At 36.3% G+C, this 20,049-nt stretch overlaps 1 protein-coding gene across 1 annotated transcript; it reads right to left on the bottom strand.

Moving 5' to 3' along the window:
* Positions 1–3,314: 3,314 nt before the first annotated feature.
* Positions 3,315–19,798, bottom strand: LOC100296421 (UDP-glucuronosyltransferase 2B4). The gene is made up of 6 exons (XM_002688329.7): positions 19,046–19,798; positions 18,156–18,304; positions 11,365–11,496; positions 8,737–8,824; positions 7,675–7,894; positions 3,315–4,354 (listed from the first exon to the last, which is right to left on the bottom strand). Exons 1-6 carry the CDS (start codon positions 19,773–19,775, stop codon positions 4,075–4,077), a joined length of 1,599 nt encoding a protein of 532 aa, XP_002688375.1. The 5' UTR covers positions 19,776–19,798; the 3' UTR covers positions 3,315–4,074.
* Between the last annotated feature and the right edge of the window lie 251 nt (positions 19,799–20,049).

Below are 20,049 nucleotides of genomic sequence, written 5' to 3' on the forward strand. Positions count from 1 at the left end.
CAAAGTACTGGAGTTTCAGCTTTAAAATCATTCCTTCCAAAGAACACCCCAGGCTAATCTCCTTCAGAATGGACTGGTTGGATCTCCTTGCAGTCCAAGGGACTCTCAAGAGTCTTCTCCAACACCACAGTTCAAAAGCATCAATTCTTCGGCGCTCAGCCTTCTTCACAGTCCAACTCTCACATCCATACATGACCACTGGAAAAACCATAGCCTTGACTAGATGAACCTTTGTTGGCAAAGTAATGTCTCTGCTTTTGAATATGCTATCTAGGTTGGTCATAACTTTTCTTCCAAGAAGTAAACGTCTTTTAATTTCATGGCTGCAGTCACCATCTGCAGTGACCCTGGATCCCAGAAAAATAAAGTCTGACACTGTTTCCACTGTTTCCCCATCTATTTCCCATGAAGTGGTGGGACCGGATGTCATGATCTTCGTTTTCTGAATGTTGAGCTTTAAGCCAACTTTTTCATTCTCCACTTTCACTTTCATGAAGAGGCTTTTGATTTCCTCTTCACTTTCTGCCATAAGGGTGGTGTCATCTGCATATCTTAGGTTATTGATATTTCTCCCGGCAATCTTGATTCCAGCTTGTGTTTCTTCCAGTCCAGCGTTTCTCATGATGTACTCTGCATATAAGTTAAATAAACAGGGTGACAATATACAGCCTTGATTTACTCCTTTCCTATTTGGAACCAGTCTGTTGTTCCATGTCCAGTTCTAACTGTTGCTTCCTGACCTGCATACAAATTTCTCATGAGGAAGATCAGGTGGTCTGGTATTCCCATCTCTTTCAGACTTTTCCACAGTTTATTGTGATCCACACAGTCAAAGGCTTTGGCATAGTCAATAAAACAGAAATAGATGTTTTTCTGAAACTCTCTTGCTTTTCAATGATCCAGCAGATGTTGGCAATTTGATCTCTGGTTCCTCTGCCTTTTCTAAAACCAGCTTGAACATCAGGACATTCACAGTTCACATATTGCTGAAGCCTGGCTTGGAGAATTTTGAGCATTACTTTACTAGCATGTGAGATGAGTGCAATTGTGTGGTAGTTTGAGCATTCTTTGGCATTGCCTTTCTTTGGGATTGGAAGAAAACTGACCTTTTCCAGTCCTGTGGCCACTGCTGAGTTTTCCAAACTGGCATATTGAGTGCAGCACTTTCACATCATCACCTTTCAGGATTTGGAATAGCTCAACTGGAATTCCATCACCTCCACTAGCTTTGTTCATAGTGATGCTTTCTAAGGCCCACTTTACTTCACATTCCAGGATGTCTGGCTCTAGGTGAGTGGTCACACCATCGTGATTATCTGGGTCGTGAAGATCTTTTTTGTACAGTTCTTCTGTGTATTGTTGCTATCTCTTCTTAATATCTTCTGCTTCTGTTAGGTCCATACTATTTCTGTCCTTTATCGAGCTCATCTTCATATGAAATGTTCCTTTGGTATCTCTGATTTTCTTGCAGAGATCCCTAGTCTTTCCCATTCTGTTGTTTTCCTCTATTTCTTTGCATTGATCGCTGAAGAAGGCTTTCTTATCTCTTTTTGCTATTCTTTGGAACTCTGCATTCAGATGTTTATATATTTCCTTTTCTCCTTTGCTTTTCACTTCTCTTCTTCTCACAGCTATTTGTAAGGCCTTTCCAGACAGCCATTTTGCATTTTTTTTTTTTCCCATGGGAATGGTCTTGATCCCTGTCTCCTGTACAATGTCACGCACCTCATTCCATAGTTCATCAGGCACTCTATCTATCAGATCTAGGCCCTTAAATCTATTTCTCACTTCTACTGTATAATCATAAGGGATTTGATTTAGATCATACCTGAATGGTCTCGTGGTTTTCCCTGCTTTCTTCAATTTAAGTCTGAGTTTGGCAATAAGGAGTTCATGGTCTGAGCCACAGTCAGCTCCTGGTCTTGTTTTTGCTGACTGTATAGAACTTCTCCATCTTTGGCTGCAAAGAATATAATCAATCTGATTTTGGTGTTGACCATCTGGTGATGTCCATCTATAGAGTCTTCTCTCGTGTTGTTGGAAGAGGGTTTTTGTTATAACCAGTGCGTTTTCTTGGCAAAACTCTATTAGTTTTGCCCTGCTTCATTCCACATTCCAAGGCCAAATTTGCCTGTTACTCCAGATGTTTCTTGACCTCCTACTTTTGCATTTCAGTCCCCTTTAATGAAAAGGACATCTTTTTTGGGTGTTAGTTCTAAAAGGTCTTGTAGGTCTTCATAGAACCTTTCAACTTCAGCTTATTCAGCATTACTGGTTGTCTTAGGTTGATGAATGTTATACAGTGTGGATTGTGGTCCTCTTGACTAAAATACTCATTTCTTTACCTGGACCAGTTCGATCATAAACTGCTTTCCTGATGTGCAGTTTTCATTAGTGTGGCTTCAGATTGCTTTCATTTGATTCACCAATTTTTCTTAAAATTTCTGTAATTTTTGTACTGTGCTCATTGTTGCTGATTATGTCAGTCATGGTGGACTCAGGTTTAAAAACAAGATATCTATGTTATTTTCTGTCATGATAAAGAATTGAATTTTACATATAAGTGCTATGGCAAGGAATGAGGCTGCTTGAAGAAAGAAACAAAATAATGATAAATGCTAATCAAAAGTGTGGTTCAAAATACATTATAATGCAATAGTAATTAATTCAATCTATGGTCAACAAGGCTAAGGCTATGGTTTTTCCTGTGGTCATATATGGATGTGAGAGTTGGACTGTGAAGAAGGCTGAGCACCAAAGAATTGATGCTTTTGAACTGTGGTGTTGAAGAAGACTCTTGAGAGTCCCTTGGACTGCAAGGAGATCCAACCAGTCCATTCTGAAGGAGATCAGCCCTGGGATTTCTTTGCAAGGAATGATGCTAAAGCTGAAACTCCAGTACTTTGGCCACCTCATGCGAAGAGTTGACTCATTGGAAAAGACTCTGATGCTGGGAGGGATTGGGGGCAGGAGGAGAAGGGGATGCCAGAGGATGAGATGGCTGGATGGCATCACTGACTCGATGGACGTGAGTCTGAGTGAACTCCGGGAGTTGGTGATGGACAGGGAGGCCTGGAGTGCTGTGATTCATGGGGTTGCAAAGAGTCGGACACAACTGAGCGACTAATCTGATCTGATCTGATGGTCAACTAAACCATTGGATATCACATTGTATCTGCAAGTAGTTAAGTAATGCTGTTTCCAGTTTTGTAAGAGTATATACAGACTTAGATATGTATATAGATATAGATAAGATCTGTAGATAAATTCAGGTACATTCTGAGAGAATGAAAATTCTCTAAGTCCCTGTAGAGTCCAGGTTATATATTTTTTTTAATATACAGTTGAGAACTTACATCCATTATTAAAAGTTGAATATGGGAGGGAAAATAATAGGTGACTAAAAGGTGGATTAGAAAAAGAGAATTAAGTCATGAAATTAAAGATTTTCACAAATATTTCAATTTTATAATAGGAAGCAGGTAGCAGTTGCTATATTTCTAATTTTACAAACACTCTTCTGGGAAATAAGCTAAACTGGATGAACAGAAATGTCTTGCCATGGATCTAGGTAGGAGGTGATGCTGAGGCTGCATGAACAGTAGAAATGAAGACCGGATAGTGGTCTCACAAAAGAATAAATGGATGAATCTTTTTACAGAATTCCAATTATTGAACAATTTCAATAACAAGGAAAACCTATAAAATTTGACATCAAAATGAAGTTAAAAATTCTGAATATCTAGAAAATGACACAGATGCTGTGAGTAGACTTCTTGTTGTTGTTTTTACAAAGAGCATGTGAAAAATAGTTAAACACAATCATTTCTTTTTAGATTAACTTTTGAATTAAAAAATTAAATTTCAATATGTATGCATATAGTTTTATTTTTATTTAATTTTTCCTCAGTGTTTTTTCTTGGCAAGACATATTTTTGTCAGATAGAAAATCCCTTGAAAGTAAAATTTATATTTTGTCACAAGAGGAGTAGAAGTTTATCATAATTCATCCTACTGTAATAAATATGAGGAGTTCTACTTATTTGGCAAATTTGCTAGACATCTCAGAAACAGCTAGTCTCTTTTCCTCTTCTTTCCTATGCTAGCAAACTTCCGGCAACAAAACAGACAACACTTTGTAATGACAAATACAACAGTTGTCACACAGGCCAGCAGAAACCCAATCACATCCAGAGAGTGGTACTGGAACCAGGTGAGGTTGTGGGAGGCTGGCCGCAGGTGCTTGGCTCCTTTGTGCCGCATGACAAATTCAATCCAGAAGATCGCTCGGTCCAAGGGTTTCATAGGCTGATCATGTTGAATAGCTGATAACCTCATGATATTCTCTTTGTAGCTGAAGGAAAATCAGTGATTACTTTGTATAATGAGCTATAATAGATAAATAAATGAAATTTTCTTGCAAATGGTAACAAAGAGTGCAACACAAAGTGGAAGAAAAGTAGCTACTTTTCTTCCAAGGTGATTACTGAGATCTTAGCTTATGGGCTGTGCTGTGCTTAATCAGTCAGTCATGTCTGACTCTTTACCACACCATGGACTGTAGCCAAGCTAGGCTACTCTGTCCATGGTGATACTCCAGGTAGGAATATTGGAGTGGGTTGACATGCCCTCCTCCAGGGGACCTTCCCAACCCAGTGATTGAATCCAGATCTGCATTGCAGGCAGATTCTTTACTATTCAAGCTACCAAGGAAGCCTGAGAATACTGGATTATCCTATCTTTTTGCCAGGATCTTCCCGACCCAGGAATTGAACCAGGATCTCCTGCATTGCAGGTGGATTCTTTTCCATCTGAGCTACAATGGAAGCCCAGCTTATGAGCTAGGATTTCTTAAATTCTTAGGATTTTGAGCTAAAAAGAAAAGAAAGAAAATGAGAGGGAAAAGACTGTGTAGTCTAAAGAATGGCATGAGTTGTTCCAAAGCGAAAAAAAAAAAAAATTCATAATTTGTTTGTTCAAAGTTTGAATTATCTAGTAAAGAATTGTTAATTGACCTGATAAACATGTTTTAAAATGCAGTCATAATCCAGATATAGCAAGTAAATCTATGATGAGGTTGAGAGACAAGTCCAGAAAGGATTGATCTTACATTAGTGAAATAGTGGTTGAAAATGTGGAAGTGGATTGACTTGGTTTGATTTTTGACTCCGATACTTGCTGGCCATTTTTTATTCTTTCTGTCCCTTAGTTTTTTTAAAACTTAATTTTATTAATTTTTTAAAACATTTTTATCTTTTAAATTTTTATTTTATAAATGGAGGGCCCAATCACAATAGAGTCCACAGGTTTTCATTTTTGTATAAAATGGATAGAAATAGTACCTTATCTGATTATTTTGAGAATATCATATTGATTCTTAGAGACATTCTTAGAATCTAGTATACACTCAGAAAATGTTTTCTCATATTGTTCTGGTTCCTGTTCTTTTAGAAAAAGATTCTCTTAGAATGTGGAGAAGACTCAAAATTTCACTTTCAGGCATTGCAGTTACAATGCCTGAACTACTGTTTCTACTGTTAAAATGATGATGGACTGTGTCTGTGTTTGTGTTCAGTTGTGTCTGACTCTTTACAACCCCATAGACAGTAGCCTGCCAGGCTCATCTGTCCATGGAATTCTCTAGGCAAGAATACTAGGGTCAGTAGCCATTCTCTTCAGGGGATCTTCCTGACCTAGAGATGATGGCTAACAGACAAGAAAGTAGAAAGAATAATGAGATATGGTTCATGAACTCTAAATCACAAAGTGCTATAACATGGCACTGTAGCGATAACAATGGAGTTAACTTTTTTCCCTTTTCTGTCAAAGCACAGGGGGAGCACTTGGTGTTTGCAAGGATTGCAGTAATCAGGAAATATTTTTGTGATACAATAGGAATCAGTTCAGTCACTCAGTGATGTCCGACTCTTTGTTATTCCATGGACTGCAGCACGCCAGGCTTCCCTGTCCATCACTAACTCTCAGAGCTTGCTCAGACTTGTGTCCATTGAGTCGGTGATAGCATCTAACCATCTTATGAGTAGACTACAATAAAGAAGTTACTTAATATGTGTAAAGTAACACTATGCTTCTAAATAAAATATGTAGCATATCATGAACATTAAGTATATAGCAGCTAAGAAATCATCTTCATTTTTGACACCAACTTTACATTATTAAAATTAAAAAAATATAAAGATACTAGAGAGATGTATGTTTATATAGAATCAGCAAATGAAAGATCTATTACTTAAGAAAAAAAAGAAAATGTGCTTTTTACGCTACTCATTTAGGACAATAGCTGTGCTAAAATTAAATTTAAATAACACTGCTATAAAAACTGGAGAAGGAAATGGCAACCCACTCCAGTGTTCTTTCCTGGAGAATCTTAGGGATAGGGGAGCCTGGTGGGCTGCCATCTCTGGGGTCACACAAAGTTGGACACGACTGAAGTGACTTAGCAGTAGTAGCTATAAAAACACAAATACACACTGTGCTACTGTTACTGGCATTCTCAAAATGTTTCATTGCAAAGTCATTATGAAACAATAGGGGGAAACATATATATATATATAACATTTATGATATTAATATAATTGTGTTACTGAAATTCACGTATATCCTGAAGTGATTTGGAAATCAAATATTTCTCATTTTTGAAAATTTGGCTTTTAGACAGTAATATCCCATCATATCTTCCAAATAAGACAAAATCAATCACAACCTAAAGAACTCAGGATATATCTACATTTATAAGCAATATCTACATAGTTGAAATTAAGTTAGAAAGTTGTAGTTAGCAAAGTATTATTAAAAACTTGCAGATATAGAGAACAATTTTGGTTACCAGATTGGAGGAATAGAAATATATGCATAGAGGTGTAGGAAGCTAAACTACTGGAAATAATATAAGCTCAAGGTTGTGTTGTACAACACTGTGAGCATAACCAATATTTGGTAATAATTTTGAATGGAAAATAGGCTTTAAAAATTGTGTAAAAAAATTTTAAAAAGGAATATCCCAACATATCTTTCCAAATCAACTGCATTTAGATTTATAATTCTTCTAAATTAGACAAAAATTATCATAATCAGAAAACCTAAGAATAAACCTGTATTTATAAATATTATTTACATAGTTGAAAATGAGTAATTAGAAAATTCTAGGTGTTTACCATTTATCAGTGATGAAGCCAAAATATTAGCATAGAAAACTTGGAAAATATTAAATGTAATGGGAATTTAAGATTGATTATGTCAAAGTGGTTTACTGAAAATAAAGTATCTTTGTAGAGTTTAAAACATTTGAGGAGTTCACAGGCTGAAAGAAAGTAAAGTGGGCAGATGTGTATTCATATTAATATGATACATGGTTCCCTACTTACCTTTGTTCTCAATGCTTCTTAATCCTTCTATTACCATTTCAGTGATTCTTCTCATTCTAATGATTAAGTCTTTTAGAATTTCTCTACTATCTTTAAACTACTGACAAACCTTTCCCAGAAAACCATGAAAAAATATTGAGACACTCACAATAGGTTATTGTTGATTGTTTTCAAAGCATTGAATAAGGCTTACTCTTCATTATACTTATGTGAAGGCTCATTTCTGCCTCCTTGGCCTTCAGATGAAAACTTCTCTAGAAAGAATGTCAGGTAAAAAACATATACTCACAAAGGATTATTAATGACTTCCTTCAATGCATTGAGCAAATCTTCTGTTGACATTGTTTCCAAGTCCAATCTGATAGCTGCTCCCTTGGCCGTCATATGAACAATGTTATGAGGTTGATCAGCAAACAAAGGAAGGCCCACCATAGGGATTCCGTGGTAGATGGCCTCATAAATGCCATTGCTTCCACCATGAGTTATAAAGGCTTTGGTTTTTGGATGACCTAGGATTGAGTGAATTTCAATAAAATGATTAATTATAACTTTTAGAATAAAATGAGAAGTGGGCTTTATAAGGCTCTGAAAGAAGCAGTGTTTTTTTAGATAACAGATTATTACACATATGAGAGTGTTTTTAAATTGCTTTCAGAACTCAGAGAAGAAACTGCTATGTCTGCTGAAGGGGAAAATGAAGACTTTGTGAAAGAAGTGCTGAGTCACTTGAACGTCACAGATGAACCCATGATTGGCAGATGAACAACTTGAAAGAATATTCTGGGTAAAAGAAACCACAGTGCAAAAAAAAAGAGGAGGGCATGCCAGAAATTATTCTCTTAAAGATATAGTGGAGTCATTTGGCCTGACAGGGGAAAAGAAGGATAATGGTAGTGGCACTGGGAAGGAAAAGCAACCTTTTGTCATGAAGTGTGTTATTGCATCATAAAAATGATTGCAGATTTTTCTTTTAAACAGAAAATGGAGAGTCACCTGTAATAAAAAGGGAACTCATTTTTAGTAGCATTTAGCATACCCCTACAGAGGGGAAAAGAGAGGTATAAGGAAAGAATTCAGAGACAGAACAACATTCAAGGAAGTTATTGAAAAGATCACTGTGAGTAGAAATTAGAGCCAAAATAAAAATTCTGGCCATAAGGGGTGTGACTGTGTAGAATAAAAGGCCAATTGTTATATATTCTCCCTTTTCCCCCTCACATAGGAAATGAAAATAAAATAATACATTTTTCAAGTGTTTCAATAATTCTCTATACATTTGTTTCCTTTTGAAGTGCTATCACTTTGCTCAGCTGTTACCGTGTTTTCAATACTTTTTTCTACCAAGTCTTACCAAGAAGGTCATTCTGGGGGATCCACTTAAACAGCCAAGTATTGGGTCCTAAGGCGTCTGGTTTCTTGCCATCATATCTCCATAGAACCTGTTAGGGTAAGGGTAATATCTTATTCTATGAGTTGAACTTCAACGTTACAATTCTAAAGTGATCAAAATATATCTAGTCTTCCATATGACATGTAAGAAATGAGGGCATATTAAGTAATATTAACTGTTAATACATTGACTGGCTTCCCAGGTGGTGCTGCTTGTAAAGAACCCACCTGCCAATGCAGGAGACATAAGTGATGTGGGTTCAGTCTCTAAGTTGGGAAGATGCCCTAGAGTAGGGCACGGCAACCCACTCCAGTATTTTTGCCTGGAGAATTCCATGGACAGAGTGGCCAAGTGGGATATGGTCCATAGGGTTGCAAAGAACTGGATACAACTGAAGTGAATTAGAACCCATGCACAATACCCTGACATGAATAGGAACACCTACACTTGATATACACATAATGGCATAGATGATTGAGATGTCAGTCCCAACATGAAAACTTAAATAATTTCTAGGTGGTCTTATTTCAAGAACAAAAAGACAGTGACAGATTACAAGTAACATACACACTTATTTGCCTTCTTTTTATACTAGCTGTCATCTTCAAATTTAATATTCACTGATTTCTTTTTGACCATTATAGAAGAGAGTTTAGTTATATCAACTTGTTAGTATAATGTTATTTTATTGACTTTCACACATTTTGGTTACAAAGAGGAAAATGGCATGCATCAGCCACTTAGAAATAAATACCTTTGCTTATTCATAATTTATTAATAATAAGTTAATTAGTGCTTCTTAGGAAGTATAGCTTCATTTAAGTTATAAACTGTTAAGCACTTGCAAAGGCAATGACAACTGGAATTTTTTAACATGAATCCAAAGTATTACCACTATTACTAGACTTGGATGTTTTACCTTTAGAAAAGAAAAGCCAGTTGGAAATTTGAGAGGGACAATAGGACTATTGAAAAAGTTCCAAAATAGTGGCATCAAAGTTTATTCAACTGGTCCTGAATACTTCAACAATGAAGCACAAAGCATTGACAGAATTGATTAGTGTGGTCTCTAGATTCAGTACAAAAATAAGGAACAATTTTGGAATTCCAAGCAATTCTCATAAACTGGATTATAATTTATTAGTGTTTAACTTCTATTTTCTCTGTGAATGAGTGTAAATTATTTTTAGTTTCTCAGCAAAAAATAGCATAGATTATTAGATTAGATTAGATTATTAGATTATTATTATTATTGCAAACTAAAAAAGTTGTTCACAAATATCCGAAGACTGCAGGGGTATTTTATATATTAGAAAAAAAGTTACTGCTGTATTTTATGAAGAAGAAGGCAGCTGAATCTTTTCCATGCCAGTCTTCCTTATGCTTGACTGCTTCTTATAGTCCCTTCTCCCTCTTCACTCAGGAGGAAGAATATGACAGGAAGCAGAGTTCATTAAGGACCAGACTTTACAGAGTTCACCTTTACAGAGTTCACCTTAAGGGCAGGACCCTATCTTCACTCTTTCACATTGATCTTCCTGCTTCAGATTTTAGCAGGGCCTAGTCATGCATTGGAGAAGGAAATGGCAACCCACTCCAGTGTTCTTGCCTGGAGAATCCCAGGGACGGAGGAGCCTGGTGGGCTGCTGTCTATGGGGTCGCACAGAGTCGGACACGACTGGAGTGACTTAGCAGCAGCAGCAGCAGTCAACCAGGGAGGTAGATGTTTCTCTTCTCTAAATCAGTTGGGGGATGGCAGTTTGGGGACTCTTGTCCATCCTTTCTCTGAGTAGCACTCTAAAAACACACTGATAGGTCTGTTCCAAAACTTATGGGATACAAAAAGGACCAGGATTACATGCTAAGTGTACACTGCAAGAAGCACTACAGACTTCTATCAATATTGCTTAAAATTATTGTGTGACTATATTTTCTGTTAAAATTTAACCCCAGAGAATATCTGTATGTGTACTGTACCTCAGATATCATTCAAGGAAATGGAACAAGTGACAAAGCAGAATTTGGCGGTTTCTTTTATGGCCCCAAGATACCATTATAATACCAAAATTCATATTGTGTCTCTTTAATATCATTATTTTTTTTAATTACAATGTTAATCTAAATTTATTATGGATGAAAGACACTCCTTGTAATTCTATAACACCTACTATATATATTTTGGTTTATATATATATGAGAGATAAATTGGAATTATCATGTAGTTTACCTTTCTGTTAGAAAATGTCTAAAATCAGACCTTTTATAGAGTTTGCTGCTGCTAAGTCACTTCAGTCGTGTCCGACTCTGTGCAACCCCATAGATGGCAGCCCACCAAGCCCCCCCCCGTCCTTGGGGATTCTCCAGACAAGAATACTGGAGTGGGTTGCTATTTCCTTCTCCAATGCATGAAAGTGAAAAGTGAAAAGTGAAAGTGAAATTGCTCAGTGGTGTCCGACTCTTCCCGACCCCATGGACTGCAGCCTACCAGGCTCCTCCATCCATGGGATTTTCCAGGCAAGAGTACTGGAGTGGGGTGCCATTGTTTAACAGACATTAAATAGTTGCTCACTGTTAAGGGACTGTGTGTACCTTCTGTGGAATCTGGGCAAGGGCTGATGCAATCACATTGGCTCTTTCTTCTGATATGTTACTGACCATTGACCCCAATGAAAACACCACAATACCATGTTCTCCAGAGCTCTGCACAAATTCTTCCATTTCCTGTGAAAAACAGAATTTGTTCCATCATAAAAGAGAAGGAGCACAGCAAACATTATTGAAGGGATTGCTACCAGAAACTAAAGAGAGAAAATCAAATATAGTCTGTAGTAGAGGTTTTTAAAAAAAATATTGTTGTAAAATACACATGACATAAAATTTACTTTGTTAATCATTCCTAAGTGTATAGTATAGCAACATTAAGTATATTCCCACTGTGTAACCAATCTCCAGAACTTTTGCATCTGGCAAAACCGGAATTCTATGCTCATTAAGAAACGCTACATTCCTCATTCTCTAGCCTCTGGCAAGCTTCATTCTACCCTATGTTTCTACAAATGTGATTAGTCTGGATACTTCTTATAAGTTGAATTGTACAGTATTTATCTTTTTCTGATTGACTTATTTCACTTAGCATAAGGTTCCTTCATGTTGTGACATTTGTCAGAATTTCCTTTTAAATGTGAATAATCTTCCTCCCAAATCATCCCACCCTCTCCCTCTCCCACAGAGTCCAAAAGACTGTTCTATACATCAGTGTCTCTTTTGCTGTCTTGTATGCAGGGTTATTGTTAACATTTTTCTAAATTCCATATATATGCGTTAGTATACTGTATTGGTGTGGGAGAATGGCATTGAAACATGTATAATACCATATATGAAACGAGTCGCCAGTCCAGATTCGATGCACGATACTAGATGCTTGGGGCTGGTGCACTGGGACGACCCAGAGGAATGATACGGGGAGGGAGGAGGGAGGAGGGCTCAGGATGGGGAACACTTGTATACCTGTGGCAGATTCATGTTAATATATGGCAAAACCAATACAATATTGTAACATTAAAAAAAAAGAAACCAAAAAAAAAAGAAATAATCATTGTTTATCAATAAATAACTATCCTTCCACACACAAAAAATTAAATGTGAGTAATATTCCATCACTTGTGTATATGATATTTTGTTTATTTCTTCATTAGTTGCTAGACACTTGGGTTGCCCTAGCCCCTTGACTCTTGTGAGTTGAGCTTTTACGGACATGTACAGACAGCTCATTGGGGTAATAAAATCAATTCTTTTGTATATGTACCCACAAAAGAGACATTGCTGAGCCATAGGTGTTGATATGTTTTTATATTATTCTTACCACATACTATATAGTTTATAGAGTGATTTCCTTCCTCCTCATGTTCCTTAAATATGTTAACTTCATGTCTTGGACATTGGTTAGTTGTGCTAATAAATATTCAGACTAAGAAAAAATATTTTAAAAATTTTGAAAAACTCCATACTGTTTTCCATAATGGCTGTTTTTTCAACATAAATCATCCCTGAAGCCCTTGGGAAAGAAATGGGTGATACGAGGTCTATTTCTTCTATTATACTGAGTTCAGTTCAGTTGCTCAGTTGTGTCCGACTCTTTGTGACCTCATGGACTGCAGCACGCCAGGCCTCCCAGTCCATCACCAACTCTCGGAGGTTGCTCAAACTCATGCCCATTGAGTCGGTGATGTCATTCAACCATCTCATACTCTGTCATCCTCTTCTCCTCTTGCCTTCAATCTTTTCCAGCATCAGGGTCTTTTCAAATGAGTCAGTTCTCCTCATGAGGTGGCCAAAGTATTGAAGTTTCAGCTTGAGCATCAATCCTTCCAGTGAATATTCAGGACTGATTTCCTTTAGGATGGATTGGTTGGATCTCCTTGCAGTCCAAGGGGCTCTCAAGAGTCTTCTCCAACACCACAGTTGAAAACCATCAATTCTTTGGCACTCAGCTTTCTTCACAGTCCAACTCTCACATCCATACATGACTACTGGAAAAACTATAGCTTTGACTTGACAGACCATTGTTGGCAAAGTAATGTCTCTGCTTTCGAATATGCTTTCTAGGTTGGTCATAACTTTCCTGCCAAGGAGTAAGTGTCTTTTAATTTCATGGCTGTAATCACCATCTGCAGTGATTTTGGAGTCCAAAAAAATGAAGTCTGTCACTGTTTCCATTGTTTCCCCATCTATTTTCCATGAAGTAATAGGACCAGATGCCATGATCTTAGTTTTCTGAATGTTGGGCTTTAAGCCAACCTTTTCACTCTCCTTTTTAACTTTCATCAACAGGCTTTTTAGTTCCTCTTCACTTTCTGCCATAAGGGTGATGTCATCTGCATATTTGAGGTTATTGATATTTCTCCCAATATCAATAATCTTGACTTGTGCTTCATCCAACCCAGCGTTTTTCATGATGTACTCTGCATATAAGTTAAATAGGCAGGGTGACAATATACAGCCTTGATGTACTCTTTTCCCTATTTGGAACCAGTCTGTTGTTCCATGTCCAGTTCTAATTGTTACTTCCTGATCTGCATACAGATTTCTCAAGAGGCAGGTCAGGTGTTCTGATATTCCCATCTCTTAAAGAATTTTCCACAGTTTGTTGTGATCCGCACAGTCAAAGGCTTTGGCATAGTCAATGAAAAAGAAGTATTATGTATATTTTTGCAAATACATTTGTTTATAAGCAGGAAATGAGATAGGGCCAATATACATTGGCAGCAAGGAGATACTGTTAAACACTATTATATTGAGATTTTTCAACTATTATATTATTAATTACTAACATAAATTCTTAGAAGGAAGTTGTAGGATTCAACTGACCTTAAATTCTTTATTATTATAGGTCTACTAAATCAGTTATTTATTCCAGACATATTTTTTTGAGAATTATTTTAGATTAGTGATTAATATTTCATTTCTCTATTAGCACTATGAAAAACTTACAGTTTGAATCACTTATGTCTATCATTCACTCAGCTGTATAATCCTTACTTAAAACTTGTCATAATTTCCCAAGCTGTGTAAATTATTAATCTCTGACATTGAGGAGTCTGGTATTATTTTTTGGAAGTTCTATGAGATAATCCTGTAAGTCCTGTGTATAACCCAGAGATATACTTGTGTATTTGCTTATTTGACTGACCATATTGCTGAATTTGTTTACATGTGGCACCCTTCATCCTGAACTATACTGTATAATTGATGTCACTGTAGGACGTACAATGTCAGCTGTGGTGAAGGACCCTCAGAGTCCCCTACATAGTGTCCCCAGTGAACACCTGCCCGACAGTGGGAGAGGTGCCCCAGGGCTTTCTGCAGCAGAGATCTGGTCACATTTTTAGTAGTTCACTTCAAACTATATAAAACTCCATGTGAATCTGTATTTGCCTGGATTGTTTCTGAATTATTTTGTTTTGTGGTCCTTTATCCTTTCTAATTTAAAAAATGTACACTCTATACTAGAATAATTACACATTACTCAATGATCCTGTTTAATAAATGTAGAGGAGCAAAATTTTCCTGACCAGTAGTAACATTTAAAGTTGCTTGTCTTCATTGCATTGTCATGCTGGCTTGCTAACCAAAGCTGCTTCATCTATGCTGTGAAAGATACATCGATTTGGTATTATTTTAATATATCCTGTCAGTGATTAGTACAAATTAATCACTGATGTGGACTGATTCATTTTATACTCTGATATCTTTGTGAAAATAATATAAGTTCAAGGCAAGAAAATATGCAAAAGTATGAAAATTTATATAAAAGGAAATAAGATTTACTAAAATGCTCCATTCAGAGATATTCTTATTTTCAAATTTATATACTTTTAGAAAAGGCTGAAATATATTTGATATATCCTTTTTTGTTTCTGATTTTAGAGAAAAATCAATTTTTGAAAAAATCAATTTTTCAATTTTTACTGTTGAACATAATGTTACTATATTGTTAAAATGTTCACACTACCAAAAGTATCATACCTTCCAATTTCAAATTATACTAAAGCTGCAACATTTCAAATGATAGTGTACTGGCCCCAAAATAGACACGTAGATCAATGGAACTGCATACAGGGTTTAGAATTAAAACCCTGAATATATAGCCAACCAATTCAACAAGGGAGACAAGAACACTCCCTGTGGAAAGAATAGTCACTTCTTTCTTTTTGGAGAAAATTGGATAAGTATATACACAAGAAATTAAATGAGACCCCTGCCTTACACCCGTCACAAAAATAACTCCAAATGACTTAAAACAACTCCAAAGACTTAAACATAAGACTATATACGATAACATCCCTAAAGGAAAATGTAAGGCTGGAACTCTGTTGCATCAGTCTTAAAAATGATTTTTTTTTTCCTGATATGACATCAAAGCCACAACAAAAGAAAAAATCCACAAGTGGTACTATATTATACTTAGAGCATCTGCACAGTAGAAGAAACAATCAACAACATGAAAACGCAACCTACAAAATGGAAAAAAAAGTGTTTTAACCACATATTTCAATTAAAGAATGGGCAGAAGAACAAAATAGATATTTTCTAAAGAAGGCTTCCAAATCACCACCAGGTATATGAAAAGATGCTCAATATCACTAATCATCAGGGAAACGTATTTCAAAATCACAATGAGATATTACCTCACCACTGTTAGAAAGTTGGTTTAGCCCTTATAGAACACAAAAAGAAGTTTCCTAATCTTTAAAATTGTAACTCCAGCTTATATTTTTTTAACCTTAGAGAAAATTGTGATCTTATTATATCTGTTATTTTCCAACTAAATATTATATATGATTTAGAGTGGTTAAGTATTCCTTATAAATACATACATTTATATTGTAGAAGAAGAATGTTCATTTTAGCCAAAGCACAGGAGAAGAGCCTCAAATCTCACAGAAGGATTTTAGCATTTCATCTTATATATCTGACTGGCAAAATCTTAAAAATTCCTAACATTAAAAAAGTTTACATTAAGTATGTTAAATTATATTTTATTTAAAAGTAAGCTTTATTAAATTTATTAAATTATTTTCATTAATTTTTATGTAAACTTTTATGATTTACCTTTAAAACACTCCATGGGATATCTAATCTCTAGCAGTTTGCTGAATACTACAATCTTGATGATTAGGAATAGATCAAGGTGGCTGGCACACATTGGGTTATTGATAGTATATTATAATAAAAAATAAAAATAATGACAGCAGTTAATATTTCTTCTAGACCACTGAGTATATGCCAGTGGCATTTTGGATGTTTCACATGTACTTACAAATTTTTTTCTCTCAACAATATAAGGTTGGTACTATTATAAGATACAGTGTGGTCGTATCTCTATGAACACTGTAGTCTAGTTTTCACTCATTGTTGCCTACCTCTAGCAACAACCTGAGAAGTGTCCTTTTCTCCCACAATTTTCCCTTTACATCCAACCCAGTGACTACATGTTACTTGTTTGTTTGTTTAAGCAATAGTATAATATAGTGCTTAGTTGCTCAGTCATGTCCAACTCTTTGCGATCCCATGGACTGTAGCCCACCAGGCTCCTCTGTCCATGGGGATTCTCCAGGCAAGTATACTAGAGTGGGTTGCCATGCCCTCCTGCAGGGGATCCTCCCAACCCAGGGATTGAACCCAGGTCTCCCACATTGCAGGTGGATTCTTTACTGTCTGAGCCACTAAGGAAGTGCAAGAATAGTGAAGTGGGTAGTCTATCTCTTCTCCAGGGGATCTTCCCCACCCAGGAATCCAATTGGGGTCTCCTGCATTGCAGGTGGATTCCTTACCAGCTGAGCTACCAGGAAAGCCTGTTTAAACAATATTTGACTCCACCTTTCTTTCTTAATCCTTTCAATGTTTTCCCAGTGCCCCTACTGGATGTTCTAAGTTGCTATCTGTTTCCACCTGACTTCACCAGCATCATCTGTCTCTTTACTTGGGCTTTTCCTGTTTACACTAAGCTCAAACTTCTTCACAACTACCATTACTACTCTACATGCTTTTCTTATCTATCTTCTTCTACCCCTGCCCCATCCCTTCTGTTTATTCTTGAGCATTCTTCTGATTTCACCTTAATTATCAGTGAATCAGAGATACCTTCTATGATTCATGCTGGATAATTATTAGCATTCCATTCTTTCCTTTTTATAACTGTTGCTGCTGCTGCTAAGTCGCTTCAGTCGTGTCTGACTCTGTGCAACCCCATAGACAGCAGCCTACCAGGCTCCCCCGTTCCTGGGATTCTCCAGGCAAGAACACTGGAGTGGGGTGCCATTTCCTTCTCCAATGCATGAAAGTGAAAAGTGAAAGTGAAGTCGCTCAGTTGTGTCCAACTCCTAGCGACACTTCTGCACAATTTTTATGACTTCTTTGTATTCTGTCTTTCCACGTGGAGTGTCACGTAGCAAAAACTGTGTCTACTACATTAATGTATGTTACTACTCACTTCTAGAATATATGACATATATAATTATCCCATAAGATTACAATTATAATATAATTATGTAGCTAATATATTACTTATATAAAATGTAATATAACTAGAAATATTGTTTAGTGGATATCTGATTATGCTTCATTATGTGTTGAATAATGAAGCTGTTATTTAACTGACATATTCTTAAAGTGTCCCACATATTCTAGCTTATTCTGGAACAACAATGAAATTCAGATACTTTGTTCCTATAGACATATATCAGTATCTAACTAGAAGGTCACTTTATCCAGCTTCCCACATCTGACTCACTGTAATCAAACATTTTAAATAAAGAATACAGCATGATTCCTATTGAAAACACAAAGTTAACAAAGAAGAACAAAGAAGAGTAGGTGACCTTAGGCAGGGGCTTGGCAGGTTTGCAGTGGAGGCCTCCTACAAATTCAACATTTGGTAGCCGTGGGCGAGGAAATGAAAAATCCCAATAGTTTCGAATAAGCCACATTTCGGCTTTCCCCATCAACTCTGCCATTGTAGTGGGCCTTCCTGAAAGTGAAATAAAAAACAAAAACAACAAATGTTGGATCAAATGAGAATATTGCTGTGTGTATATATTTTAGGTAATTTTTGTAAAGGAGCTTGGGATAATGTGGTCAAAAATGTTTGAATGTATCTGTTCTTCGATAAATATAAATATAACATAGTATAATATAATATGTGTGTAATTCTCAGTGTACATGTCTTCATTTATTAAGACATTTTATGAGATTACTAGTGATTTTTTTAAATTAAAAAAAAAGTTTTGTGAGTTAGATATATATTCACTTGCAGAAGTCCTATGTGCTTCAAGTTGTGGTATGTGACTTCCTGGTATCTGAAACTAGTAATGGGTTCTACCTTACCCTATAATTTAAGTGTTTTCATAATATTTATAAGACGGATGGGTCATTTTATATTTTTATTTCACTCTTTCACTTATTTGAGACTAATTTCTGTGAAATTATATTTATACAAACTCACCTTGCAAGGCATAAGGAAAGATAGCATTTAATGTTACCAAGTAAGAACATGAATTACCTAGTTGTGTGTTGTTTGGTCTCTAAGCCGTGTCTGACTCTTTTGTAACCCAATGGACTCATCTGTCCATGGAGTTTTCCAGGAAAGAATACCCAAATGGGTTGCCATTTCCTTTTAAAGGGGATTTTCTCAACCCAAGGATCGATCCCACACCTCCTGAATTTGCAGGCAGATTCTTTACCACTCAGCCATTAGGGAAGCCTGACTTACCTACTACTTCACTGTAAAACTGATTCCACTTCTTCTCATCGTACAGCTGAAACCAGTAGTCAAAATAAAGTACATATATCATATTTTTGACCCTCTCCATGAATGTCATGTGATCACTTAATTCAGACAACATAACAGGTACATAGGATGGTGGAAATGAAAGTCTTGCACTCCTCTTTTCAACCAAATAGCCTGGTGAGAAGTAGAGACTGTACACTAAAGGTACTTTAAGTATCTCAGCTAGCAGCTCTCCACAGGGTCCAACAGCATCTGCAAGAACGACATCAAACCTCGATTCCTGTAGTTTTGTCATAAGTTTCTTGTTTGAAACAACTTCACTACATATCTTCATACCAATATCAGAAAATTCATCAAATAGACTTTGTATTGTTGAAAGATGGATCCAAAAGAAATCTTTCACCGCAAGCATCCATGTCTCAATCAAAATCTTGGCAAGAGTCTGAAAATCATCTTTAGTTAAAGATACAGGGAAAGTCTCAAATTTCATAGCCAATGGTTTGTTGGGATCAATAAGAGTGGAAGCTGAAGATTGCAGTACAGTCACCTCATGACCCCTCATCACAAGCTCATCCAGTATTGTCTTCATATTCATCCAGTGACTAAATTCCACTGGCCACACCAGCACTTTTCCACAATTCCCAGAGCTAAAATAGCAAGTGAGCTGTAACAGCTGCAGAAGCAAGAGCCATTTCATAGACATCTTGTTCATATGAAGTAGATTAAACAACTACTATATCCTTTTGCTATTGCTCAGGTTTATATCTGGAAGAAATCATTCAGAAGTTAAATTATAACTCCTTTGCCTCAAATAAGTATATTGCATGAATAGTCAGCAGATGTGGAAATTAGATCAAAGGGCAAAGTGTAGACTACTTCAAGATTATACACCGTGTTTACATTGATTTGTCAGTGCTGTCACCCAGCTAAAAGTCAATGACCTTGTACACACAAATCAATTATATAATGTAAGAAAAAAGACTGCT

This window comes from Bos taurus, chromosome 6 (assembly GCF_002263795.3).
Source record: "Bos taurus isolate L1 Dominette 01449 registration number 42190680 breed Hereford chromosome 6, ARS-UCD2.0, whole genome shotgun sequence".
Classification (NCBI taxonomy): domain Eukaryota; kingdom Metazoa; phylum Chordata; class Mammalia; order Artiodactyla; family Bovidae; genus Bos; species Bos taurus.

Excerpts from the sequence above, each read along its gene's own strand:
- LOC100296421 (XM_002688329.7), bottom strand. The coding sequence starts at position 19,775 with ATGAACAAGATGTCTATGAAATGGCTCTTGCTTCTGCAGCTGTTACAG. Across the intron at positions 11,497-18,155 it reads CTGCCAAGCCCCTGCCTAAG|GAAATGGAAGAATTTGTGCA; the intron begins GTCACCTACTCT and ends TGTTTTTCACAG. Across the intron at positions 8,825-11,364 it reads TTGCCCAGATTCCACAGAAG|GTTCTATGGAGATATGATGG; the intron begins GTACACACAGTC and ends TTACCCTAACAG.